This window comes from Garra rufa, chromosome 25 (genome assembly GCF_049309525.1).
Source record: "Garra rufa chromosome 25, GarRuf1.0, whole genome shotgun sequence".
Classification (NCBI taxonomy): domain Eukaryota; kingdom Metazoa; phylum Chordata; class Actinopteri; order Cypriniformes; family Cyprinidae; genus Garra; species Garra rufa.
The window spans coordinates 14,293,696-14,314,336 of NC_133385.1; the positions used below are offsets into that span (position 1 = coordinate 14,293,696).

Genomic DNA, 20,641 nt, shown 5'->3' on the forward strand with positions numbered 1-20,641 from the left:
TGTTAGTGCTGAGGGTGAAGACATACAAATGAATTATGTAAAAAAAAAAAAAATCAACCTATGTGATATTCTCAAGATGCTGAAAACCTGTTGTGCACATTTTGTAAATCTCTCTTATCGGTTGCCCTCAGTTTAGTTTATGGATCTCCCCCTATATATATAGTATAACAGCTTCTCGTATTGTTCACTAAAATGTACGTAAACAAACGACTTTCTGAAATATGTGAATTTGATTGGTCAGTTGCAATAGTCAAAGGTCAGGGATTCGAGATTAAGGTCTCTGCAGGCTTTTCACATGCTTTTTATTCAGTTTTTTTCTTTACCCAGCTCAGAGAAGTTCAAATACAAATGTAAGTTTGAAATGTCTTTTTCACCATCTGAAGAATGTCAAAACATTTTCAAAATAAATGTTTATCTATGTCGCTTTTTGTCTCGACACAAATCGATATAGATGAGTGAAGAAATGCCTTCACACAACAGACAAAATATATTTTCTTAAATTATCAGTTGAGATCTAAACATTATGTGGCAAAAATTCTGCTTCTACTGGCGGTCTGCTAGTCAGAAATGCTACAGACTTCCAATAGCTGCTCCAAAAGGTAAGAGTTTGAAAGACTTATTTAAATGTTATTGTTTAATTGTTTGCTTTCACTGAGAATATGCACTGATATCTCCTTAAATATGTCCTCAAAATCAAGTTTCAAAAGATCACAGATCAGCTCTGTCCCTTCCATTTTTGAACGGAGATGTGAAAATGAAGAATAGATTAGATTCTCTTAGATTTTTATAATTTGTGAAAGAAAACATTTTGTAATATGATTTTTGATGTACATTTTCAATGTTAATGCAACGTCTGATTTTAAAATGGCTTTCAAAGGATGAATTTTGAGAATTTTGAATTGTAAGTACACTTCCACGTTGAAGAATGTGTATTGCTAACAACGGAATTTGCAACCACTGTTGCTTTTGGAAAGCACATCCCAGGCCCCAGGTGGCGTGATGCATTTGTCCAATCAATGGCACTGACACTGCAAATGTGCAAGTGAGGAAAGTCATAATGAATACCAAGGATCAATTGTTAACCCCTGATTAAAGTGTGAAATGTGAAGCAAAATAAACTGTTTAACCAGGATTTAGAATGACCTGGAGTTTACAATTTCAAGAGTTAAAGCCTTTGGAAAGTTATTAAAAGAATTACTAGGCATGTAGTTTCACACGCTAATAGTTATGTTCTTTGTTCAGACCCAGACTCAAGCTGTCAAACAGCTAATATGGCTTGATAAAGTTAATGAGTCATTAAATACAGATTTGATATCTCACATATCACACATCTTAACAGGTCCACTAGTGTCTCAGTTGATGACTTTGTGAAGTGTTGGACAGTGATGATTACTAGGTTTGCTGTTAGAGGCTTTACTATAGAAGAAATGCATTTGTTAGACAACAAGTTTACACATCAGGGCACAAAAGAAATGAATCAAGTATATATGGAGATGCACAAATAGATATATCAAATTGTAGTCTACAGACGCTGTATGAGACATCACAAGAATTACCTTGAGAGAAGAGGAGCTCAAGTAAAAAAAGAAGGTAAATCTCAGACTTTTTTGCTCTATATGCTTAGATTAGATCAGATTAGATGAATTTTATTAATCCCAAAGGGAAATTTCAATGATAGGTTGCTCTGTGTTATCAAAAACAATATTATATGTGACCCTGGACCACAAAACCAGTCATCAGGTTAAATTTTACAAAACTGAGATGTACACATCATATGAAAGCTCAATAAATAAGCTTTCTATTGATATATGGTTTGTTAGGATAGGACAATATTTGGCCGAGATACATCTATTTGAAAATCTGGAATCTGAGGGTGCAAAAAAATCAAAATACTGAGAAAATCACCTTTAAAGTTGTCCAAATTAAGTTCTTAACAATGCATATTACTAATCAAAAACTACATTTTGATATATTTACAGTAGGAATTTTACAAAATATCTTTATGGAACATGATCTTTACTTCATTTCCTAATGATTTTTGGCATTAAAGAAAAATCAATAATTTTGACCCATACAATGTATTTTTGGCTATTGCTACAAATATACCCCAGCGACTTAAGAGTGGTTTTGTGGTCCAGGGTCACATATGTGATACAACTTAATTCTTTAAGCCCTTGGCTGGTTCAGGCTAGTTCTGCTAGCCTACTGCTGACAGCGTAACTTTTTCTTTTTTTTTTAATGATAAGCTGTTGCTCAAGGAAATAGCTTGCAGTTGTGCAAGGTTTGTCTTACAGGACTTGCAATATTCTGATTTGCATGGGAGATGAGAACAAGATGATCAAGTTATTTATTTTTCTGTGGGTGGTTTCAGTTCCAACTATTGTTTCGGCAGGTAGTATTTCATGTAATTTGTGAAAAAAGCAAAGTAGATTTAAAATCAAATGCATAGATGTCAGTTTAGATCTCAGCATTGTTAGTAGCCATTGTTTTGTTTCTGGTTTTGGACAAATTATTTCTGATTGAGGAAATCTGACTACCATTTGCTTTTATTATAGCTTAAAGACAATGAGTTTTACTATTATTTTTCACAGGTTCTCACTCGTTGTGGGTGCTTGTAACGTACGTTAAAAGAAACAGTCAATTTCCTGAATTTAGTGCCACATTAATGTTGGATGACATGATAGTACGATACTGTGATTTAAAGATCTGCGTTTCAAGGGGAAATACTACAAATGAAGATGATTTGAATGATCTAGGGGACATTGACTCCATAGGAAGAGTTGTATATATGTATCTTGAGAAAAGATCAAGAAGTGAAAATCATACAGGTAGGAAGTTAAGTTCATTTAATTTAATAGTGGATGATGGAGTCTGTTTTGACATCTTCAATGCTTTCTTTCTTTCTTTTTTTTAACAGGTATTGTAGTTTACCAGATATTGGGTCTTTGTGAACTGTTGGAAAATGACAAGCCAGGACGATTGATCAATAAGAATGCATTCAGTGGCTCTACTACAGAAGAGCTGCAATATTTTAATGGCAAGTTTACATATAAGGGTGCTTTAAAACACACAGAACAGGAAACAGACCTGGCTCTGCAAGTACATTTCTGGTATAATGAGGTTGTGGTCTACCCAAACTGCATAAATACTCTTAGGGCTCTCCTTAAAAAGAGAGGAGCTCAGGTAAAGAGGAAAGGTAAGTCTCCAACATGCTTCTCTTATTTCATATGATATAAAAAATTGCAAAGTTTTTGAACAAACAAGTCTTGTTTAGGGTGCTACAATAATATACTACATTTGTCATGTCTTGGACAGTGAAACCCCGACTCAGACTCATCCAGAAAGCAAACTCAGATTCTGGAGGGTTTCGTGTGAGTTGTTTGGCAACAGGATTTTACCCTCGTCACATCAACCTGACCCTGTTCAGAGATGGGCAGCTTATAGCTGATCAAGAGATCACTGGAGGAGATCTGCTGCCCAATGCTGACGGGACGTACCAGATGAGGAGGAATCTGGAGATAAACAGAGCAGACAACCACAAATACACCTGCTCTGTCACACACCTCAGTCTGGACAACAAACTGGACATTGAGTTGGGTAAGGACTTAAGAGAATTTATTTAATTTTGGTCCTCAAACTTGATTGGCCTTATTCTGTGGCTGTGTTTGGCACCATTTTATTCCACAGACAAAATAATTGCCAAAATTGTAAGTTGCTCAGTATTAACTTCTTGTTTATTGAATTGTATGAAAGCAATATCCAACTATCAATGAAGTGTCATATCTGATAGAAGAATGTTTGTGTGAATTGTCATACTTCAGAGTTTCCAGGGGAAACATATAAGCAGGTGATTTCTTCAGTGCTTGTGGTTTTGGCGTTGGGACTGGTCTTGATGACTGCAGTCGCAATTATTAAATGGAGAAGGCGTCACTTAGGTAATACATGACATGTCCTAGACAGAACATGTTCGATTCATTCAGACTTTAGCAGATCTATTAATAATAATATGCTGTGCAGTTTTTTCCTTTTTAAAATTGCTTGTGTTTTGTTGTAGCCTCCTCTACAAGTGACTACTCTTCTGCTTCTAGTAAGTATTTTCTGTTTGTGTATTTTTACATACATACATACATACATACATACAGCATAATATGACTAATTAATTTGCATTTAATTGGAGGAATAACAACAGTATTGATTTGTATGAATATTTCCTAACCGTTATTCAAACTTAATTTTCAGCAAGTGAAGACAACGTGGATAAAACAGGTTTAGTGGTAAACTAAATTAAGATTTATTTCTGCGATAGAATGTGTAGATACAAATAATATTTATTAATGGAATGAAATTGCTGAGAGTGCATAATAGCAGTATTTTCTAATCAATATTTCAATTCTAATTTCAGGTTTCAGCAGCTGAAGACAAAGTGGGTAAAACATAATTAGATTTATTACGTAATATGTATTATTGTTGCATTTAATACTGAAAAGTACAGATGATAATAATATATATCAATAGAATATAACTGCTTAGCTTCCATAATAGCAGTGAAACATGTATATTTCTTTCATGATCAGTATATTTCCATATGTAGTTTGTGTGTACTTACAGCTTTGTTAAGGTCAGCTGACTGATGCTTTCTCGTTACTTGGATTGTCATCAACAAGAATGTATGGTTTAATGTAACAGAAAGTTATGCCTTGATACACAGTTTTCCATGTTATTAATTTGACATCTCTTTGTCCTCATCAAAAACAACAACTTTGATATTTTACGCAAATCTGAGTGCCACATTAGATCGAAATTTTTACTTGTTTCTAAAATTCTCACATTTGAAAAAGAGGTGTCATAAGTTTGACAGTTAATGATCAACTAAATCTAAAACTAAACAGCGTCTTGTTTTGACCTGTGTGTACATAATGTATTATCCAAAGTTTGTAACCTTAAACAACCTGACATAGCTCAGATGTTCGCTGATCACATTCCAGGAAATAAAACTTGCAAGACTTGCTTCAGACATGCTACTTTGTTACCTGATTGTACACTCAATGGTGACAACTTTTTCATGATCTGTGATTTTCATTAGCTTAAGAATAAGGTGAACAATCTATTTGTTTTTTGTGTTTTCAGATCCAACATCTGTTAAAACAAGTGATTTCTGATTTCAGATTTGCTTTTGAAACAGATGTGGTAAAAAAAAAAATGTATATTATAATTTATATATGACCATTTTATAGAACCAACCTGCTATTGGTTCTCTTTGTTACAGCCATAAAGTATAATATTAAAAAATAAAGGTGCTTTACAATGCCATAAAATAACCTTTTTTGCCTAAATGGTTCCATAAAGAACCTTTAACATCTGTAGAACCTTTCTGTTCCACAAAATGTTCTTTGCGACGAAAGAAAGGTTTTCCAGATTCTAAAAAGATAAGAAAGAGATGGATCTTTAAAGAACCTTTGACTGAATGGTTCTTTGTGGCACCAAAAATGGTTCTTGGATGGCATCGCTGTGAAGAACCTTTAAAGCACCTTTATTTTGAAGAGTGAATCATCAGATAAATATCTCTGCAATTCAATGAAATTGTATTGTGTTGTTCACTTTGGCTTTACTGATTCAGTACATTGACATTGTGAAAGCATTTGCATTTTGTTAAACTGGCAATGACAGATCTAAAGGGTCAAGTGAGGTATAGATTTTCAAATAGTTATATCTAAGCCAAATATTCTCATATCCAAACAAACCATACATCAATCCTTACTTCATAAATCTCAATTTTAAAAAATGTACCCTTGGGTCACATTTAAACTTCTATAAGAAAAAAGGCAATCTTCACCGCTGAGATATGCTACGGGAATGTTGGTTTACCATGATTTTCAAAAGGGAAGCTATTTTTTTTTTCACTTCCATGAATGTCATTGTATTTGCAAATACAGTAAGATACAGTAGAAAAACAGCAAAACAAGCCAACACTTGTTGAGTCTCATACCACTGTTATTCACATTCATGGGTTCGGTTCCCAAAATAAAATTGTAACCTCGAAGGACAAAAGTGTCTTAAAAAAAAATAATGCAAACTGCATGCTGGTAAAACTATGCTACTTTTTGAGTTTGTTATACAAATGAGAAACATATTTTGGCTACGTTGATTACTGAAGTGAACTGACGTATTCACGTCATGGTGTTAAGATATGCACAAACTTGATTTTCCAGTTAGTTTCTTGAACACAGATATACTCAACATGGACAAAATTCTGCTCCTTTTTGTGCTTTTACTACCAAAAGCTGCTTCAAAGGGTAAGTTCTCAGATGACTGCAGCAGGAAAATGTATTATTACATTTTTACATTTATTATAAGTTAATGTGAGTAGTCATTTTGCAATATTAGTTAAATAACAACGCTTTCTCTTTGCGACTTATCTGCTATCAGTATCTCGTTCATATGCTGTTATATGAGACGTTACAATCAGTGATATCTTTTCATATTGTTTTTAGAATGTATGGCCATTTGTGATCTATCACAGTTATAGTACCACATGCAAGTCAACAGATCAAAACATATGATCTACTGAACATTATACTTCATTGTTTTTAGCTGATCAAGATTTGGTCAGTGCCATCTGGTCAGACATTTTAAATGTGTCCTACAATCAGTTTATGAAACGAAACCCTGCTAAATTCTACATAATGTTATAGACCAGTGAGGGTTTTGGTTTTTCCATTGCTTATGGAAAATGTTTACACAGTTTATTGAATCTCTTCTCTTTGCACTTCACATGTATCAGTTGTTTTTGGTTGTTGTCTCTCACAGGTTCTCACTCTTTACAGTTGCATGCAACTTACATTAAAGCACAGTCAGTCTTTCCTGAATATAGTATCACATTTATGTTGGATGACATCATAATTGGATATTATGATTCAGAGACAAAGCAATATATCAAGAGAGGAGAAAAAACAGAGGAAGATGATGCATTTAACGAACATTATCACAGGGTTTTAAGTGAAGATATGTTCATAGCTATAAACCACAGACTGGAAATGCAATTTGATAATCATACAAACAGTAAGTAGAGTGCTCTACAAAACGTGTTGCAAAGGATATGTTAAAGCAATATCATTGTCTAAATGCGATATATGTTATGAATGTCTCAAAGTGTTGATTAACTTTACGCAAAAGGGTAATGTTATGTCCCCACAATAAAATATATTCAGATACAGTGTTGTAAACAAAGCATACACTACAAAAATATTTGTCTGGGTATTTTTATCTTATTTTCCAGTACAAATATCTCAACATCAAGATCAAAATACGTTTACTTGAGAACCAAATTTCTTATACAGTCAAGCCCAAAATTATTCATACCCTTGGCAAATTCTGACTTAAAGTTGCTTTTATTCAACCAGCAAGTTTTTTTTTTTTTTTTTTTTTGACTGGAAATGACAAAGGCTTCTCCCAAAAGATAATAATACGATGTACAAAAGGCATCATTGTGGAAAAAAAAAAAAATTCTCAGCTTTTATTTACATTTAAACAGAACGTGGCATGTCCAAAATTATTCATACCCTTTGCGAACTGTCACAGTCTATGGGAAAATTCCAAAGTTCTATACCATTCCAAATAGTCCAAGCTGTTCTAAAGCATCCTAATTACCCTGATTCATTGGGAACAGCTGTTTTAATCAACTCAACAGGTGAAACACAGAAGCTCTCTGCTGTTGGTTTGTGGACAGTCATGGCTAAGACAAAGGAGCTCACTGAAGATCTTCGGCTTCAGGAAAGGGCTATAAGACCATATCTAAATGTTTTGAAGTTCCAGTGGCAAAGTATTATTAAAAAATACAAGACGTTCCGCATTGTGAAAAATCTCAGAGGAAGTGGTCGGAAGCCACAAGTGACACCTGTGCTGGCCAGGAGGATAGTGAGAGAGGTAAAAAAGAATCCAAGGATCACCACCAAGGCCATCCTGAACAATCTGGGCTCTGCTGGTGGCAACATCTCAAGGCAGACAGTCCAACTGACACTGCACACCGCTGGGTTCCACGGACGCAGACCCAGGGGGACACAACTTATCCAGATAAGGCACACAAAAGCCCGCTTGGCCTTTGCAAATGCTCATCTTAGCAAAGAAGAAGACTTCTGGTCTTCTGTTTTATGTAACAAAAATGTAATAGTTTGGCCACAATGATGTAGTAAAAAAGAAGAAGACTTCAACCCTAAGAACACCATCCCCACTGTCAAACATGGTGGTGGGAGCCTAATGTTTTGGGGGTATTATTCAGCCGGTGGACCAGGGAACATAATCATAGTAAACGGCACCATAAAAAGGATCAATACATCCAAATTCTCAACAACAACATCAGGCAGTCTCCAGGGAAACTTGGCTTTGGGCACCAGTGGACATTTCAGCACGACAACGACCCAAAACACACAGCAAAAGTGGTGAAGAAATGGTTAGCAGACAAAACATTAATGTTTTGCAGTGACCCAGCCAGAGTCCTGACTTAAATCCAATTGAGAATCTGTGGAGGGAGCTAAAGATCAAGGTGATGGCAAGGAGACCCTCCAACCGGAAAGAGCTCATCGCTAAAGATGAATGGACAAAAATACCAGTGGAGACATGCAAAAAGCTGGTCAGCAATTATAGGAAATGTTTGATTGCTGTAATAGCCAATAGAGTCTTTTCTATTTATTATTGAGAAGGGTATATGAATAATTTTGGACGTAAATAAAAGATCAGTAATTCTTTTTTCCACAATGATGTCTCTTGTACATAGTCTTTTTATCTTCTGGGACGTCTGTGTCATTTCTAATTAAAAAAAAAACTTGATGTTTTAATAAAAGTAACTTTAAGTCAGAATTTGCCAGGGGTATGAATAATTTTGGCCTTGGCTGTATGTATATATATATATATATATATATATATATATATATATATATAAAATGTGTTTAAAATTTGTAAGTGAATTTAGGGTAAAAAAAAAAAGTATCTGCTGGTTGGGAAAATAAGGCAAAATACTGAGAAGTATTTTTTGCAGTGCAACAGTATTACATCAGATTACTGTGTGGTGAAATGAAGACTGTCCTCCTCACTTACAGATGTTGAAGTTCATCAGACACTGATTCATTGTGAGCTCCTGGACAGCATGCAATCAGGACAAATTACAGTTAAGGGTGCTACAGGAGGATCCACCGTTGTTGAACTGCATTTTTTTAATAAGGAGACAATCTTTAGTGCTTCATTCCATACGGTGAAGGTCAAACCATTTCTAAAATTTCTTCAAGATCATTATGAACAAATGTACTACTCACTTTTCATGAACACTCTAAAGTCTAACCTTAAAATGAGAAGAAACCAAGTCAACAGGAAAGGTAGGTCAAAGTCACATTTCATCCACATTCCTCTATGAGCAAAATATGGCTACTTTAAATAGAATCTAAATCTCCTCATTACTTAATACGGTAATTATATGAATTCATGAGAGCTTGATGGAACTTTTAGATTGACAGTCCCACTTTGTGGCCAGATTACGTAGGCTACTGTTTAACTAGTCTCGCATAGCAAGACCTTCAGACCGTAGAATGTCTGGGTACCTTGGCCACTTTGTGTGTCCAAGGCCCGGCCATATGGCTTAGATATTTGAGTTGACTGACAAACAAGTGGTTTGTTAAACTTAAAAGCAGGGCTAGTTACCCAGCTGCCTTAATTTTTAAGTTGAATCAACTCAAATATCTAAGTTTTCCCACTTACTCCAACTTAACATTTCAAGCTGACTAAACTTTTTTGAGTTGACGGAACTTAAAATTTTAAGGCAGCCAGGTAACAAATAATTTTAAGTTGACTCAACAAATAGTTTTTTACATTGCATTTCTGCAAAAACAAACAAGAATTGTAAATAAAGCAAAATATTTAATAATTAACATTATTTCTATAAAACATAGGCTACAATTACAATACTATATATTATGTTACAATATATTACCCTGGATTTAAATCACACATTTTTTTAGTAACACTGTTTAATTTGACATTTATCCCTCTGTTTTTTCCTCTTTTGGAAAGTCATAGAAATGCAATAATATATTTTCTTTCACTGTTGAACGTAATGGAAATGCAAAAAAAAAAAAAAAAAAAAAAAAAAAAAAAAAAAGTTCTGCCTTCTATGTTTATAGACTTTTACCTTGCTGTAGTTTTTGTGTGCATTCAAAACTAGAAAATCATGTTTCCATGCATTTAGCTGTTTTATTTATTATTATTTATTTTTTTCAACTTTCTTCAACAGTGAAACCCCGACTCAGAATCATCCAGAAAGCAAATGCAGATTCTGGAGGGCTTCGTGTGAGTTGTTTGGCAACAGGATTTTACCCTCGTCACATCAACCTGACCCTGTTCAGAGACGGGCAGCCTGTAGCTGATCATGAGATCACTGGAGGAGATCTGCTGCCCAATGATGACGGGACGTACCAGATGAGGAAGAGCCTGGAAATCAGTGCAGTGAAACACAAATACACCTGCTCTGCCACACACCTCAGTCTGGACAACAAACTGGATGTCACTTTGGGTAAAGAGTTCACATGAGACTAGTGCACATAAGTAATATATCTGATAAATTAATGTCTTTGTGAAATTTTTTTCTTACTTTAGAGTATCCAGGGGAAACATTTGAATCAGAACGTTCCTCAGTGCTAGTGTTTTGGGTACTGGGGTTGCTGTTATTGACCGTGGCTGCTATTATTTGGAAGATTATATGGAGGAGAAGATGGCATTCAGGTAATACAAGACATTAAACAGTAAAATAAAGTGAAAAGAGATAAAAAGAAAAAAAATATATATAGTTTTGTTACAAAATATATATTTTTAAAATTTCCTGTGTTTTATTATAGCTTCCTCTACAAGTGAAATCTCTTCTGATTTTAGTGAGTATTTTCATGTAGTTCATGTTCCAGTCAAATTTAATTTCAACATACAACTGTAAATTTGACTGAAATTAATATTTTCTAATTATCTGAACTTCTTTTTCAGCAACGTCAGAGTGACAAGGTTTATTGGTAAAATAACATAATCCATTTGTGAGCATTTCATTGGCACAATGTGAAAATATGCAAATGTATAATCTGCCTTTGTTATTATATTTTGTTTTTGCTAAAACTGCTCATGTAATATTTGTATTTATGCATTTTGTAGAATTACTTTTAATACTCTAGGTTTTTACATTTTAAACAGTTAATAACACTTTTATATGTTACTGTATTTTGAAGCTGTTTTTTATGCTAACTTCTTTCACAAAGTTACTACAAGGGGTTAAGCTTTTGGAAGTAAAATAGTATTTTGAAGTTTCAGTTAAGGAATGTTTTTTGTTCATAAACACAAAATAATTGATTATTAAATACATCAATGTAGATGATTATTTCCTACAACATTTTTGTGCCGCATAAAAAAAAATGTAAAATTACGAGATTAAAGTCTGAATATTTTGAGAATGAAGTCAAAATGTTTTGAGAATTAGCCTAAATAGAAATTTTTCGAGATTAAAGTTGAAATTTTTCGAGAATAAAGTCAAAATGTTTCGAGAATAAAGATGAAACGTTTCGAGAACAAAATTGAAATTATGAGAATAACATCAAAATTTCGAGAATAAAGTTGAAATGTTTTGAGAATAAAGTCAAAAGGTTAAGAAAATTAAGCTGAAGTGTTTCTGAAAATTAAGTTGAAATGTTTCGAGAATAAAGTCAAAAGGTTTCGAAAATTAAGTGGAAATGTTTCGGAAAATTAAGTCGAAATGTTTCGAGAATAAAGTAAAAAAATTTCCAGAATAATGTAAAAATGTTTAGAGAATAAAGTCGAAAATACAAGAATAAAGTCAAAATGTTTCAAAAGTAAAAATAAATAAAAAATTACGAGAATAAAGTCAAAATGTTTCAAGAATAAAGTCGAAATGTTTTTGAGAATAAAGTAAGAGTTTCGAGAATAACATCAAACTTTTGAAAATAAAGTCAAAATGTTTCAAGAATTAAGTCAAACTGTTTTGAAAAATTAAGTCGAAATGTTTTCAGAATAAATTTGAAACGTTTCGAGAATAAAGTTGAAATTACGAGAATAAAATCAAAAGGTTTTGAAAATTAAGTCAAAATGTTTTGAAAAATTAAGTCGAAATGTTTTGAGAATAAAGTTGAAATGTTTTGAGAATAAAGTCAAAAGGTTTTAGAAAATTAAGCAGAAGTGTTTCGAAAAATTAAGTCGAAATGTTTTGAGAATAAAGTTGAAATTTTTCCAGAAAAAGTCAAAATGTTTCGAGAATAAAGTCAAAAAGTTTTGAGAATAACATCAAAATTTTGAAAATAAAGTCAAAATGTTGCAAGAATAAAGTCGCAATATTTTGAGAATAAAGTCAAAATGTTTTGAGAATTAAGTCCAAATTTTTCGGGAATGAAGTTAAAATGTTTCGAGAATTAAGACGAAATGTTTGTTTAAAGTTGAAAATACGAGAATTAAATTGTAGCAATTAAAGTATATTCTAGTCAAATGTATGCACAAAAGGCTATAATATATTCTAAATATTCTATCTTTAATCTCGTAATTGCTATGAATTCATTCTCGTAATTTTTTATTCGTTAAATATACTGACTTTATTCTCAGAACATTTTGACTTTATTCTTATAATTTCAACTTTATTGTCGAAACATATAGACTTTCTTCTTGTAATTTCGATTTTATTGTTGAAATATTTCAAGATTATTCTCATAATATTTCGACTTTATTTTCTTAATATTTCAACTTTTTTCTTGTAAAATTTTGACTTTATTTTTGTAAATTTGACTTTATTCTCGAAATATTACTACTTTTTTTTTAAGTGGCACAAAAATGCTGTCGTAATTTCCTCCCTTTTTTCCTTTTTTTGTATTGTAGTTATTTTTGGCAATATTTTGCATTATATTATAACAGCAACAGAGAAAAATGTTTTATATACAATTGAAAACATGATTAGCAAATGATTATTTTCTATACTTTTTTGAAGTTGTAAATAAAGCAAAAGTTATCAAAAACACTATTGAAGTCTTTCTACTTCAAACTTTTAAGTTTAATTCAACGTGTTGCTGTCTGTTTGTCAATATTTGTGAAACCAACTAGCAATTTCTTAGTTTCTCTAAGTAGTTTCAAAGTAAATCCTGCACCATTTGTGTTAATTTGTGTTTTTTTTTGTGTGCTGACTACAATTATTTAATTAGGAAAAACATTTGAATTGTGTTTTAAAGTAAAATGTATAAAAACAAAGCGAATACAAAAAAGTACAATTTCAAAGCATTTAATTAAAAACAGACAATAAATAAGCAATATATACAAATGCGCTCAATATAAAAATATCTTATCTGATAAATAATTACAAATAATTAAAACAACAAACAAACAAAGTCTTTAGATGAAGTTTTCACACAGTGACCATCTGATTTTGTCATAAGGTGGCCTTATGTCTTCTCCTCGTTGTTCCTCACTGGAAAAACTGATGGCTGTATGTAGCATTGTGTGTTGTTGTGCAGGGAAACTGTTAAAGAAAGAAAAAGGAATTAAATCACTGTGCAACAAACAAATAGAACTCTTATAGTTATTAAATGAACAGTAATGAAAAGCCTCCTTACCATATAGGATTGTGCATCTCTGAAGTTTGAAGTAGAAGGAAAGCTGTTTTCCATCTGTTGTGGGGAATCACCGAAGGTAGTGAATGTTGGACAATGCTGGACATTGTCTTGCACAAGTTCCTGAGGCTCACCCAGACACCAAGTTTCTGAAAGCAAACCATTCTGAAGCCTATCTGAGGTATCTTGTGAGCAGCATCTTGGTGTTGTTTCATGGTTGAAGGTCTCCTCAGGCTGTTCCAGCTGAGCAGAAAGATACGAGATGTAGCTAATAGTAAGGCGAAGGGTCTCAATCTTGGTCAGGGTTTGTCCAGCAGGAGCCACAGAAGCAGGTAAGTAGGTTCGGAGATGATTAAGAGCCTTGGTCAGATCCCTCATCCTGAGCTTCTCTCTCTCACTGGCCGTCTGACGCTTCGTTCCAGGGTTTTTAGACCTGGAACGTTTCTTTCCATCATCCGGTAGAGCTGTTCTTGTTTTTTTAGCTGGTGCGCAGTCAATGTCGGGTGTCCCAGTGGGTCTTCTAGTTCCCCAACTGCTTGCAGGAGGAGAAAAACATCCAGAATCAATGGAGGAACTTGGAGAAAGGCTGCCACAGGCACTGAAGTACCCAGCATCAATGGTGGTAGATGATCGCCCGTATTCAAACTGGCATTTGGCTCCCTGGAGCATATAAGGAGAAAAGTTAAACTCCATGGTTGTCTTTTCAAAGCTGAGGAGATGTTTCCTTCTCGTTCTCTGGTACCTGAGTGAATGCTAAAGAGCTGGAGGCAGCAGCCCAATATATCCTGGATGAAAAGGTGTGATGTTGCACCTCCAGAAGGCGCTTAAGAATTTCAAAGCGGTAGAGAGACATCACACCAGGGGCAGGGGGTCTCTGGGAAAACTCACTTCACTTCAAGCACAGGTGGGAGGTGGCGAATGCAGTGGTAAAATAACATTGGCTGGTGCGGGACAAGTTCAAGATTCAGATTTAGATTTGAAGTCTGGAGTTTTATTTATGGAAATCATTTTGATGTGCATTTTTGGGCACTGTGTACTTATGTAATGAGTACTACATACTACATGATTAAAAAAATCATTAGTAGTATTTTTAGTTATTGATAAGTTTTAATCAACAATGCAAAGCCAGTCAATCAAAACTACACCATACATTTTTAATTTCATCTTGCAGCAAAGTTACACAGGTCTTGATTCATTTTAAGACCTGGGGGGTGAAAACTTTTAGAATTTGAAGATCAGGGTAAATTTAACTTATTTTGTCTTCTGGAAAACATTAAAGTATTTTCTGTAGCTTCTGAAAAGGCAGTACTAAATGAAAAAATATGATATTTAGGCAAAATAAGAAAAATGTACACATCTTCATTCTGTTCAAAAGTTTACACCCCTGGCTCTTAATGTATTGTGTTTTCTTCTGAAGCATCAGTGAGCATTTGAACCTTCTGTAATAGTTGCATATGAGTCCTTCAGTTGTCCTCAGTGTCAAAAGATGGATCTCAAAATCATACAGTCATTGTTGGAAAGGGTTTAAATACACAAAAAATGCTGAAAACACAAATATTTTTAGGATTTTTGGGGGGAAATTTGTGGGACCTGAAGGGTTTTTCTGATAAACAGTGGGCAGTAACTGTGGATTAAGTATTAAGAATCAAGTGTATGTTAACTTTTGAACAAGGTAATTTTTATAAATATTATTTTCTCTGGTAGACTATATGTCTTTTATGTAAAATAAGGTATTAACAAAATTAATAACAAAAATAATTTTGTATAATTCCTCTTATTTTTGTAAAATAATTAATATTTTGCAGTTTCTACAAGGTGTATGTAAACTTTTGACCACAACTTTTAATTTAATTTAATTTAATTTAATTTAATTTAATTTAATTTAATTTAATTTAATTTAATTTAATTTAATTTAATTTAATTTTATTTTTATTTTATTTTTATTTTATTTTATTGAGCCTCCTTACCTTACAATATTGTGTATTTGTAGGTGAAGTAGAAGGAAAGTTGTTTTTATACATTTTTATTATTAGTTTATCTGGGTTTTTCAGCTGGTGCACAGTCAATGCTGGTTTTTATTATTTATTTCTTTAATTTATTTATTAGAAATTCATTTATTTATACATTCATTCATTTTTTTGTTACAATTGTTTTTGGATTCATCCAAAATGTTAAGAAATTTAAATGTCTTATTTTCTGCTTTTTATAAAATGCTTGCTCTCACAAAGTAACACCTCTTTCTGTGAAGTGTGTAGCCTGTAATGTGTCAGTTGTTTACAGGTTTTTGTTTAGACAACTGACTTTTACCTTTTATGGCCTCATGGGAACTCAGGAAGGACGGTTATTTCTAAGAGAGCAGATTTTAAAAGTTTGAGCTTAAAATCACAACAGTTTTTTTTACCTTAGTATAAAAATGTAAAATATATATTATAAAAATTTAGAAAACAGACTAAAAAATAATTATAGAGTATAATATACATAAATATACATTATTTTGAATTAAAAGGAATCTTACAATGTCCAAATGACAAGATTAAAAAAATAAGTAATAAAATAAAAACAAAACAAAAAATAAAAACTGTGCATGGATGTGCTTTTAGTTTTAAAGTACGATAAAATATTGATGGTTGTGTATCCAGTTGTTGTTTTCTTCTCTGAGGTGTAAGGTGAGCTCTTCCTCAAGCCTGGTCTTGTGGATTACGGCTTCAGTGTGAGTAACTCTGAGGAAATGGTTCCCAGACCACAACGTGTCGCTTTTTGCTCCTTCCTGCCCGGTGCTGACCTGAAGTAATTAGATTTAGACCGTTCCCAGACGACACACACTTTTGAGACAAGATCAGAAGAAATGACTTCTGTGACTTTGCTGATGAAATAAAGAACAAGAAAGTTTTGGAGCATTTGGAATATGGGATATTTGGAATCTGTCAAAAGTCATCAAATGGAATTCCAAATATACATCTAAGACATGATTTTTGCATTTAACACAACCAACTAGATTGAAGAATACAGCGAGTTCGCACAATACAAAACCAAACGACAAACGTGCAAACATCAAAAAAAGCGCAAAATGAGCTTAACTCATTAAAAATGTCACTAGTCACTGTTAATTCGCTGAGATGTAGATTTAAAGTCTCAGACCTTCCTGCAAATGAGTCCTCCTCTTCCTTTTCAAATTGTTCTTAGTTTTTCTTAAAGCATCAAAGGTCGATTAGCACATCAATGTGAAGTGTTTTTCTTATCCTGCTCAGTTAAATGTTGATTTGAGGTAAACAACTAAATTGTCTAAATCCTTTCCTCCCAGTGCTCTGTAAACTGTGTATTGAGCTCCGCATTAGCATATCAGTCACAGGGTCAAGGGTATCTAAAGCAGAGCCCTAGTTCTAATTAGCTCAGTATCTAACACCTTAGCATGGCCCTGAAACGCATGAAGCACGCCGACCCCTCTCGCATTAGTGGATTATGAAGATAAGGATGTATGAAGTTCAGGCTTTTGAAGGGATCATCCAACCTAGACTTTGAGGTGCGAGATGCTCTTTTTTGTTGACTTGTAGATCATTAAGAAAGAGCTTCTATTTGCACAGGCCTGATTAGTACTTGGATGATGGTAAGGCCTTTGTGTCACGGCACAGCTTGAATGGGTTGGGGAATACCACGTTATGTCTTTTGATTTATTTATAGTTTATATTATGTGACCCAGGACCACAAAACCAGTCATAAGGGTCAATTTTTTAAATTGAGATGTACAAATCATCTGAAAGCTAAATAATTAGCTTGTCCCTCGTTTGTTCTGAACAGACAAACTGTTCGCTGTTCTTCAGAAAAATCCTTCAGGTCCCACAAATTCTTTAGTTTTTCAGCATTTTCTGTGTATTTGAACCCTTTCCAGCAATGACTTTATGATTTTGAGACATATTTACACATTGAGGGACTCATATGCAACTGTTACAGAAGGTTCAAACACCACTGATGCTCTAGAAGGAAAAAACATGCATTAAGAGCCAGGGGTGAAAACTTTTAGAATTAGAAGATCAGGGTAAATTTAACTTATTTTGTCTTCTGGAAAAAAAATTAAGTATTTCTGTAGCTTCTGAAGGGCAATACTAAATGAAAAAAAAAAGTGATATTTAAGCAAAATAAGAAAAATTTACACATCTTCATTCTGTTCAAAAGTTTACACCCCCAGCTCCTAATGCTCCTAATGCATTGTTTTTCCTTCTGGAGCATCAGTGAGTGTTTGAACCTTCTGTAATAGTTGTATATGAGTCCCTCAGTTGTCCTCAGTGTGAAGAGATGGATCTCAAAATCATACAGTCATTGTTGGAAAGGGTTAAAATAAACAAAAATACTGAAAGGACTTGACTTGAAGTTTGACCACCAGAGGGCCTCAAAAGGACACATTTTGAAAGATTAAATATTTTGCTTATAACAATGTAAGATACTCTTTAAAAAAAATAGATTTTGTCAGTTAATGTTAAATATCATTCTATGTAACGTACATACAGTATATATAATAATACCTGTATCTGTGTTTAATAGCCCTTGTTGTCTTTAGCAAAGCAAAAAATATTTTTTGACAATAAAAAAGTATTTATGTATCATGTGTTTTAGCTTTAGTATAATGACAAATAAAATTCAATAATATCATTTAATAACATCTATTTATAATAACGCACTTAATATGTGACCCTGGACCACAAAACCAGTCATAAGGTTAAATTTGACAAAACTGAGATTTATACATCACATGAAAGCTCGATAAATAAGCTTTCTATTGATGTATGGTTTGTTAGGATAGGACAATATTTGGCTGAGATACATCTATTTGAAATCAGAAATCTGAGGATGCAAAAAAATCGAAAAGACTGAGAAAATCACCTTTAAAGTTGTCCAAATTAGGTTCTTAACAATGCATATTACAAATGAAAAATTACATTTTGATATGTTTACAGTAGGAATTTTACAAAAAATCTTCATGGAACATGAACTTTACTTAATTTCTTAATGATTTTTGGCATAAAAGAAAAATCAATAATTTTGACCCATGCAATGTATTTTTGGCTATTGCTACAAATATAAACTTAAGACTGGTTTTGTGGTCCAGGGTCACATATATCAGAAGTAATATTATATAATTTTCTCACAATATAACAATATTTGTACATGAAAATAAATAGCTCCCTTTATATTTTAGGAAGCGAGGGTGAAAACTTTTGAAACTTGAACATCAGGGTAATTTTAATTTATTTTAACTTATTTTCTCTTCTGGGAAACATGAAGTATCTTTTGTAGCTTCTCAAGGGCAGTGCTAAATGAAAACAAAATATTTAGACAAACTAAGAAAAATGTACACAACTTCATTCTGTTTAAAAGTTTACACCCCTGGCTCTTAATGCTTTGTCACTGAAGCATCAGTGAGTGTTTGAACCTTCTGTAATAGTTGCATATGAGAGTCCCTCAGTTGTCCTCAGTGGGAAAAGATGGATCTACAGTCATAGTTGGAAAGGGTTCAAATACACAAAAATGCTGAAAAACCAAAGAATCTGTGGGACCTGAAGGATTTTAACTGTTCAGGACAAACAAGGGACTCATGAACAACTATCACTAAACAAACAAACAAAAAACACAGCTGTGGATCATAGGTAACAACACAGTAGACTATTAAGAATCAAGTGTATGTAAACTTTTGAATGGGGTCTTTTTTATAAATTCAACAATTATTTTTTCTTGTGGACTATATGTAAACGTCTTTTATGTAAAAATATCTTATTCAGGTCAGTACTAAATAAAAAATAACATGTTTTGTATGATCCCTCTTATTTTGGTAAAATAATTAACATTTGCAGATTCTGCAAGGTGTATGTAAACTTTTGACCTCAACTGTATTAATGCCATTTACATTTAATTATGAGACATTAAACTTTTTTTTATATAAATAAATTAGTTAAAATAATTTAAAAAGCAAGGCTGAAAACAAATTCAAATATTAAAAATATTGGCCAATTATTCAGCCTGGCCAGTATTAAAAGGTTAATATTTTAGCATTCTTAGAGAAAAAGATGTTTTAAATATGTAATTTTTTGTAATTCAGGGGTGAAAGCAGGGGTGAAAACTTTTGGAATTTGAAAATCAGGGTAAATTTAACTTATTTTGTCTTCTGGGAAACATGTTAGTATCTTCTGTAGCTTCTGAAGGGCAGTACTAAATGAAACATATGATATTTAGGCAAAATAAGAAAAATGTACACATCTTTATTGTGTCCAAAAGTTTACACCCCTGGCTCTTAATGCATCGTGTTTCCTTCTATTAGTGAGCGTTTGAATCTTGGGACCTGAAGGATTTTTCTGAAGAACAGTGGGCAGTTTAAACTTTACAGGACATACAAGGGATTCAAAAAACAAAAAACCAAAAAACAGCTCTTTCAGGTAACAACACAGTATTAAGAATCAAGTGTATGAAAACTTTTGACTTCAACTGTAGCTGCCTTTATACCTTCGGAAGTGCAAACCTCAAAAAAGACATCCTAATAATTTAACCATATTTTATCTTCTTGGTTAAATAATTGTTAGTGCGGGTTAATTGTTTTGCTCCATATTCAATTTTCTTTATCTGCTGGAATCTATATGTTCCTGTTGTGAAAACTGACTGAAAAAGCCCATTAGCAGTATTTTGACGAGTGTAATTTGCATATAAATGACTAAGGAGAGACTCAAATCCTCCTCTAAGGCTGTAACTGCCTGTTTTATGCAATTTCAGCACATTCCAGCTGATTTTTGCATCTTCTTTTCTGCCAAGGGTAAGGAAATCGGTCAAATACAGATTAATCAATCTAGAAGAAATGCATCGAAAGCAATCATCTTTTGATTAGGTGTAAAAACACAATGCTGTAACATTAATTATAAAGCATGCAGCAGAAGATAAATGAAGAGCCATAAGAGAATATTTGCTAAGTTTAGTGAAAAAACCAGCTAAAACCAGCCTAGGCTAGTTGGCTGGTTTTAGCTGGTCAACCAGCCTGG

The 20,641-nt window shown here is 33.1% G+C and overlaps 2 protein-coding genes across 2 annotated transcripts; one reads left to right on the forward strand and one right to left on the reverse strand.

Moving 5' to 3' along the window:
* Positions 1-523: 523 nt before the first annotated feature.
* Positions 524-10,572, forward strand: LOC141301348 (uncharacterized). Its single transcript, XM_073831591.1, has 8 exons — positions 524-599; positions 2,592-2,840; positions 2,927-3,196; positions 3,316-3,597; positions 3,822-3,935; positions 4,055-4,087; positions 9,093-9,365; positions 10,277-10,572. Exons 1-8 carry the CDS (start codon positions 524-526, stop codon positions 10,570-10,572), a joined length of 1,593 nt encoding a protein of 530 aa, XP_073687692.1.
* A 2,908-nt stretch (positions 10,573-13,480) lies between these two features.
* mespab (mesoderm posterior ab) lies at positions 13,481-14,468 on the reverse strand. Its single transcript, XM_073831341.1, has 2 exons — positions 13,629-14,468; positions 13,481-13,534 (listed from the first exon to the last, which is right to left on the reverse strand). The coding sequence occupies exons 1-2, from the start codon at positions 14,316-14,318 to the stop codon at positions 13,481-13,483; spliced, it is 744 nt and encodes a 247-aa protein (XP_073687442.1). The 5' UTR covers positions 14,319-14,468.
* Positions 14,469-20,641: the final 6,173 nt, after the last annotated feature.

Coding starts and splice junctions, on each gene's coding strand:
- LOC141301348 (XM_073831591.1), top strand. CDS start 524: ATGTGGCAAAAATTCTGCTTCTACTGGCGGTCTGCTAGTCAGAAATGC. Junction 3,598..3,821: donor CAAACTGGACATTGAGTTGG/GTAAGGACTTAA, acceptor GTCATACTTCAG/AGTTTCCAGGGGAAACATAT. Junction 9,366..10,276: donor AAACCAAGTCAACAGGAAAG/GTAGGTCAAAGT, acceptor TTTCTTCAACAG/TGAAACCCCGACTCAGAATC.
- mespab (XM_073831341.1), bottom strand. CDS start 14,318: ATGGAGTTTAACTTTTCTCCTTATATGCTCCAGGGAGCCAAATGCCAG. Junction 13,535..13,628: donor GAGATGCACAATCCTATATG/GTAAGGAGGCTT, acceptor TTTCTTTAACAG/TTTCCCTGCACAACAACACA.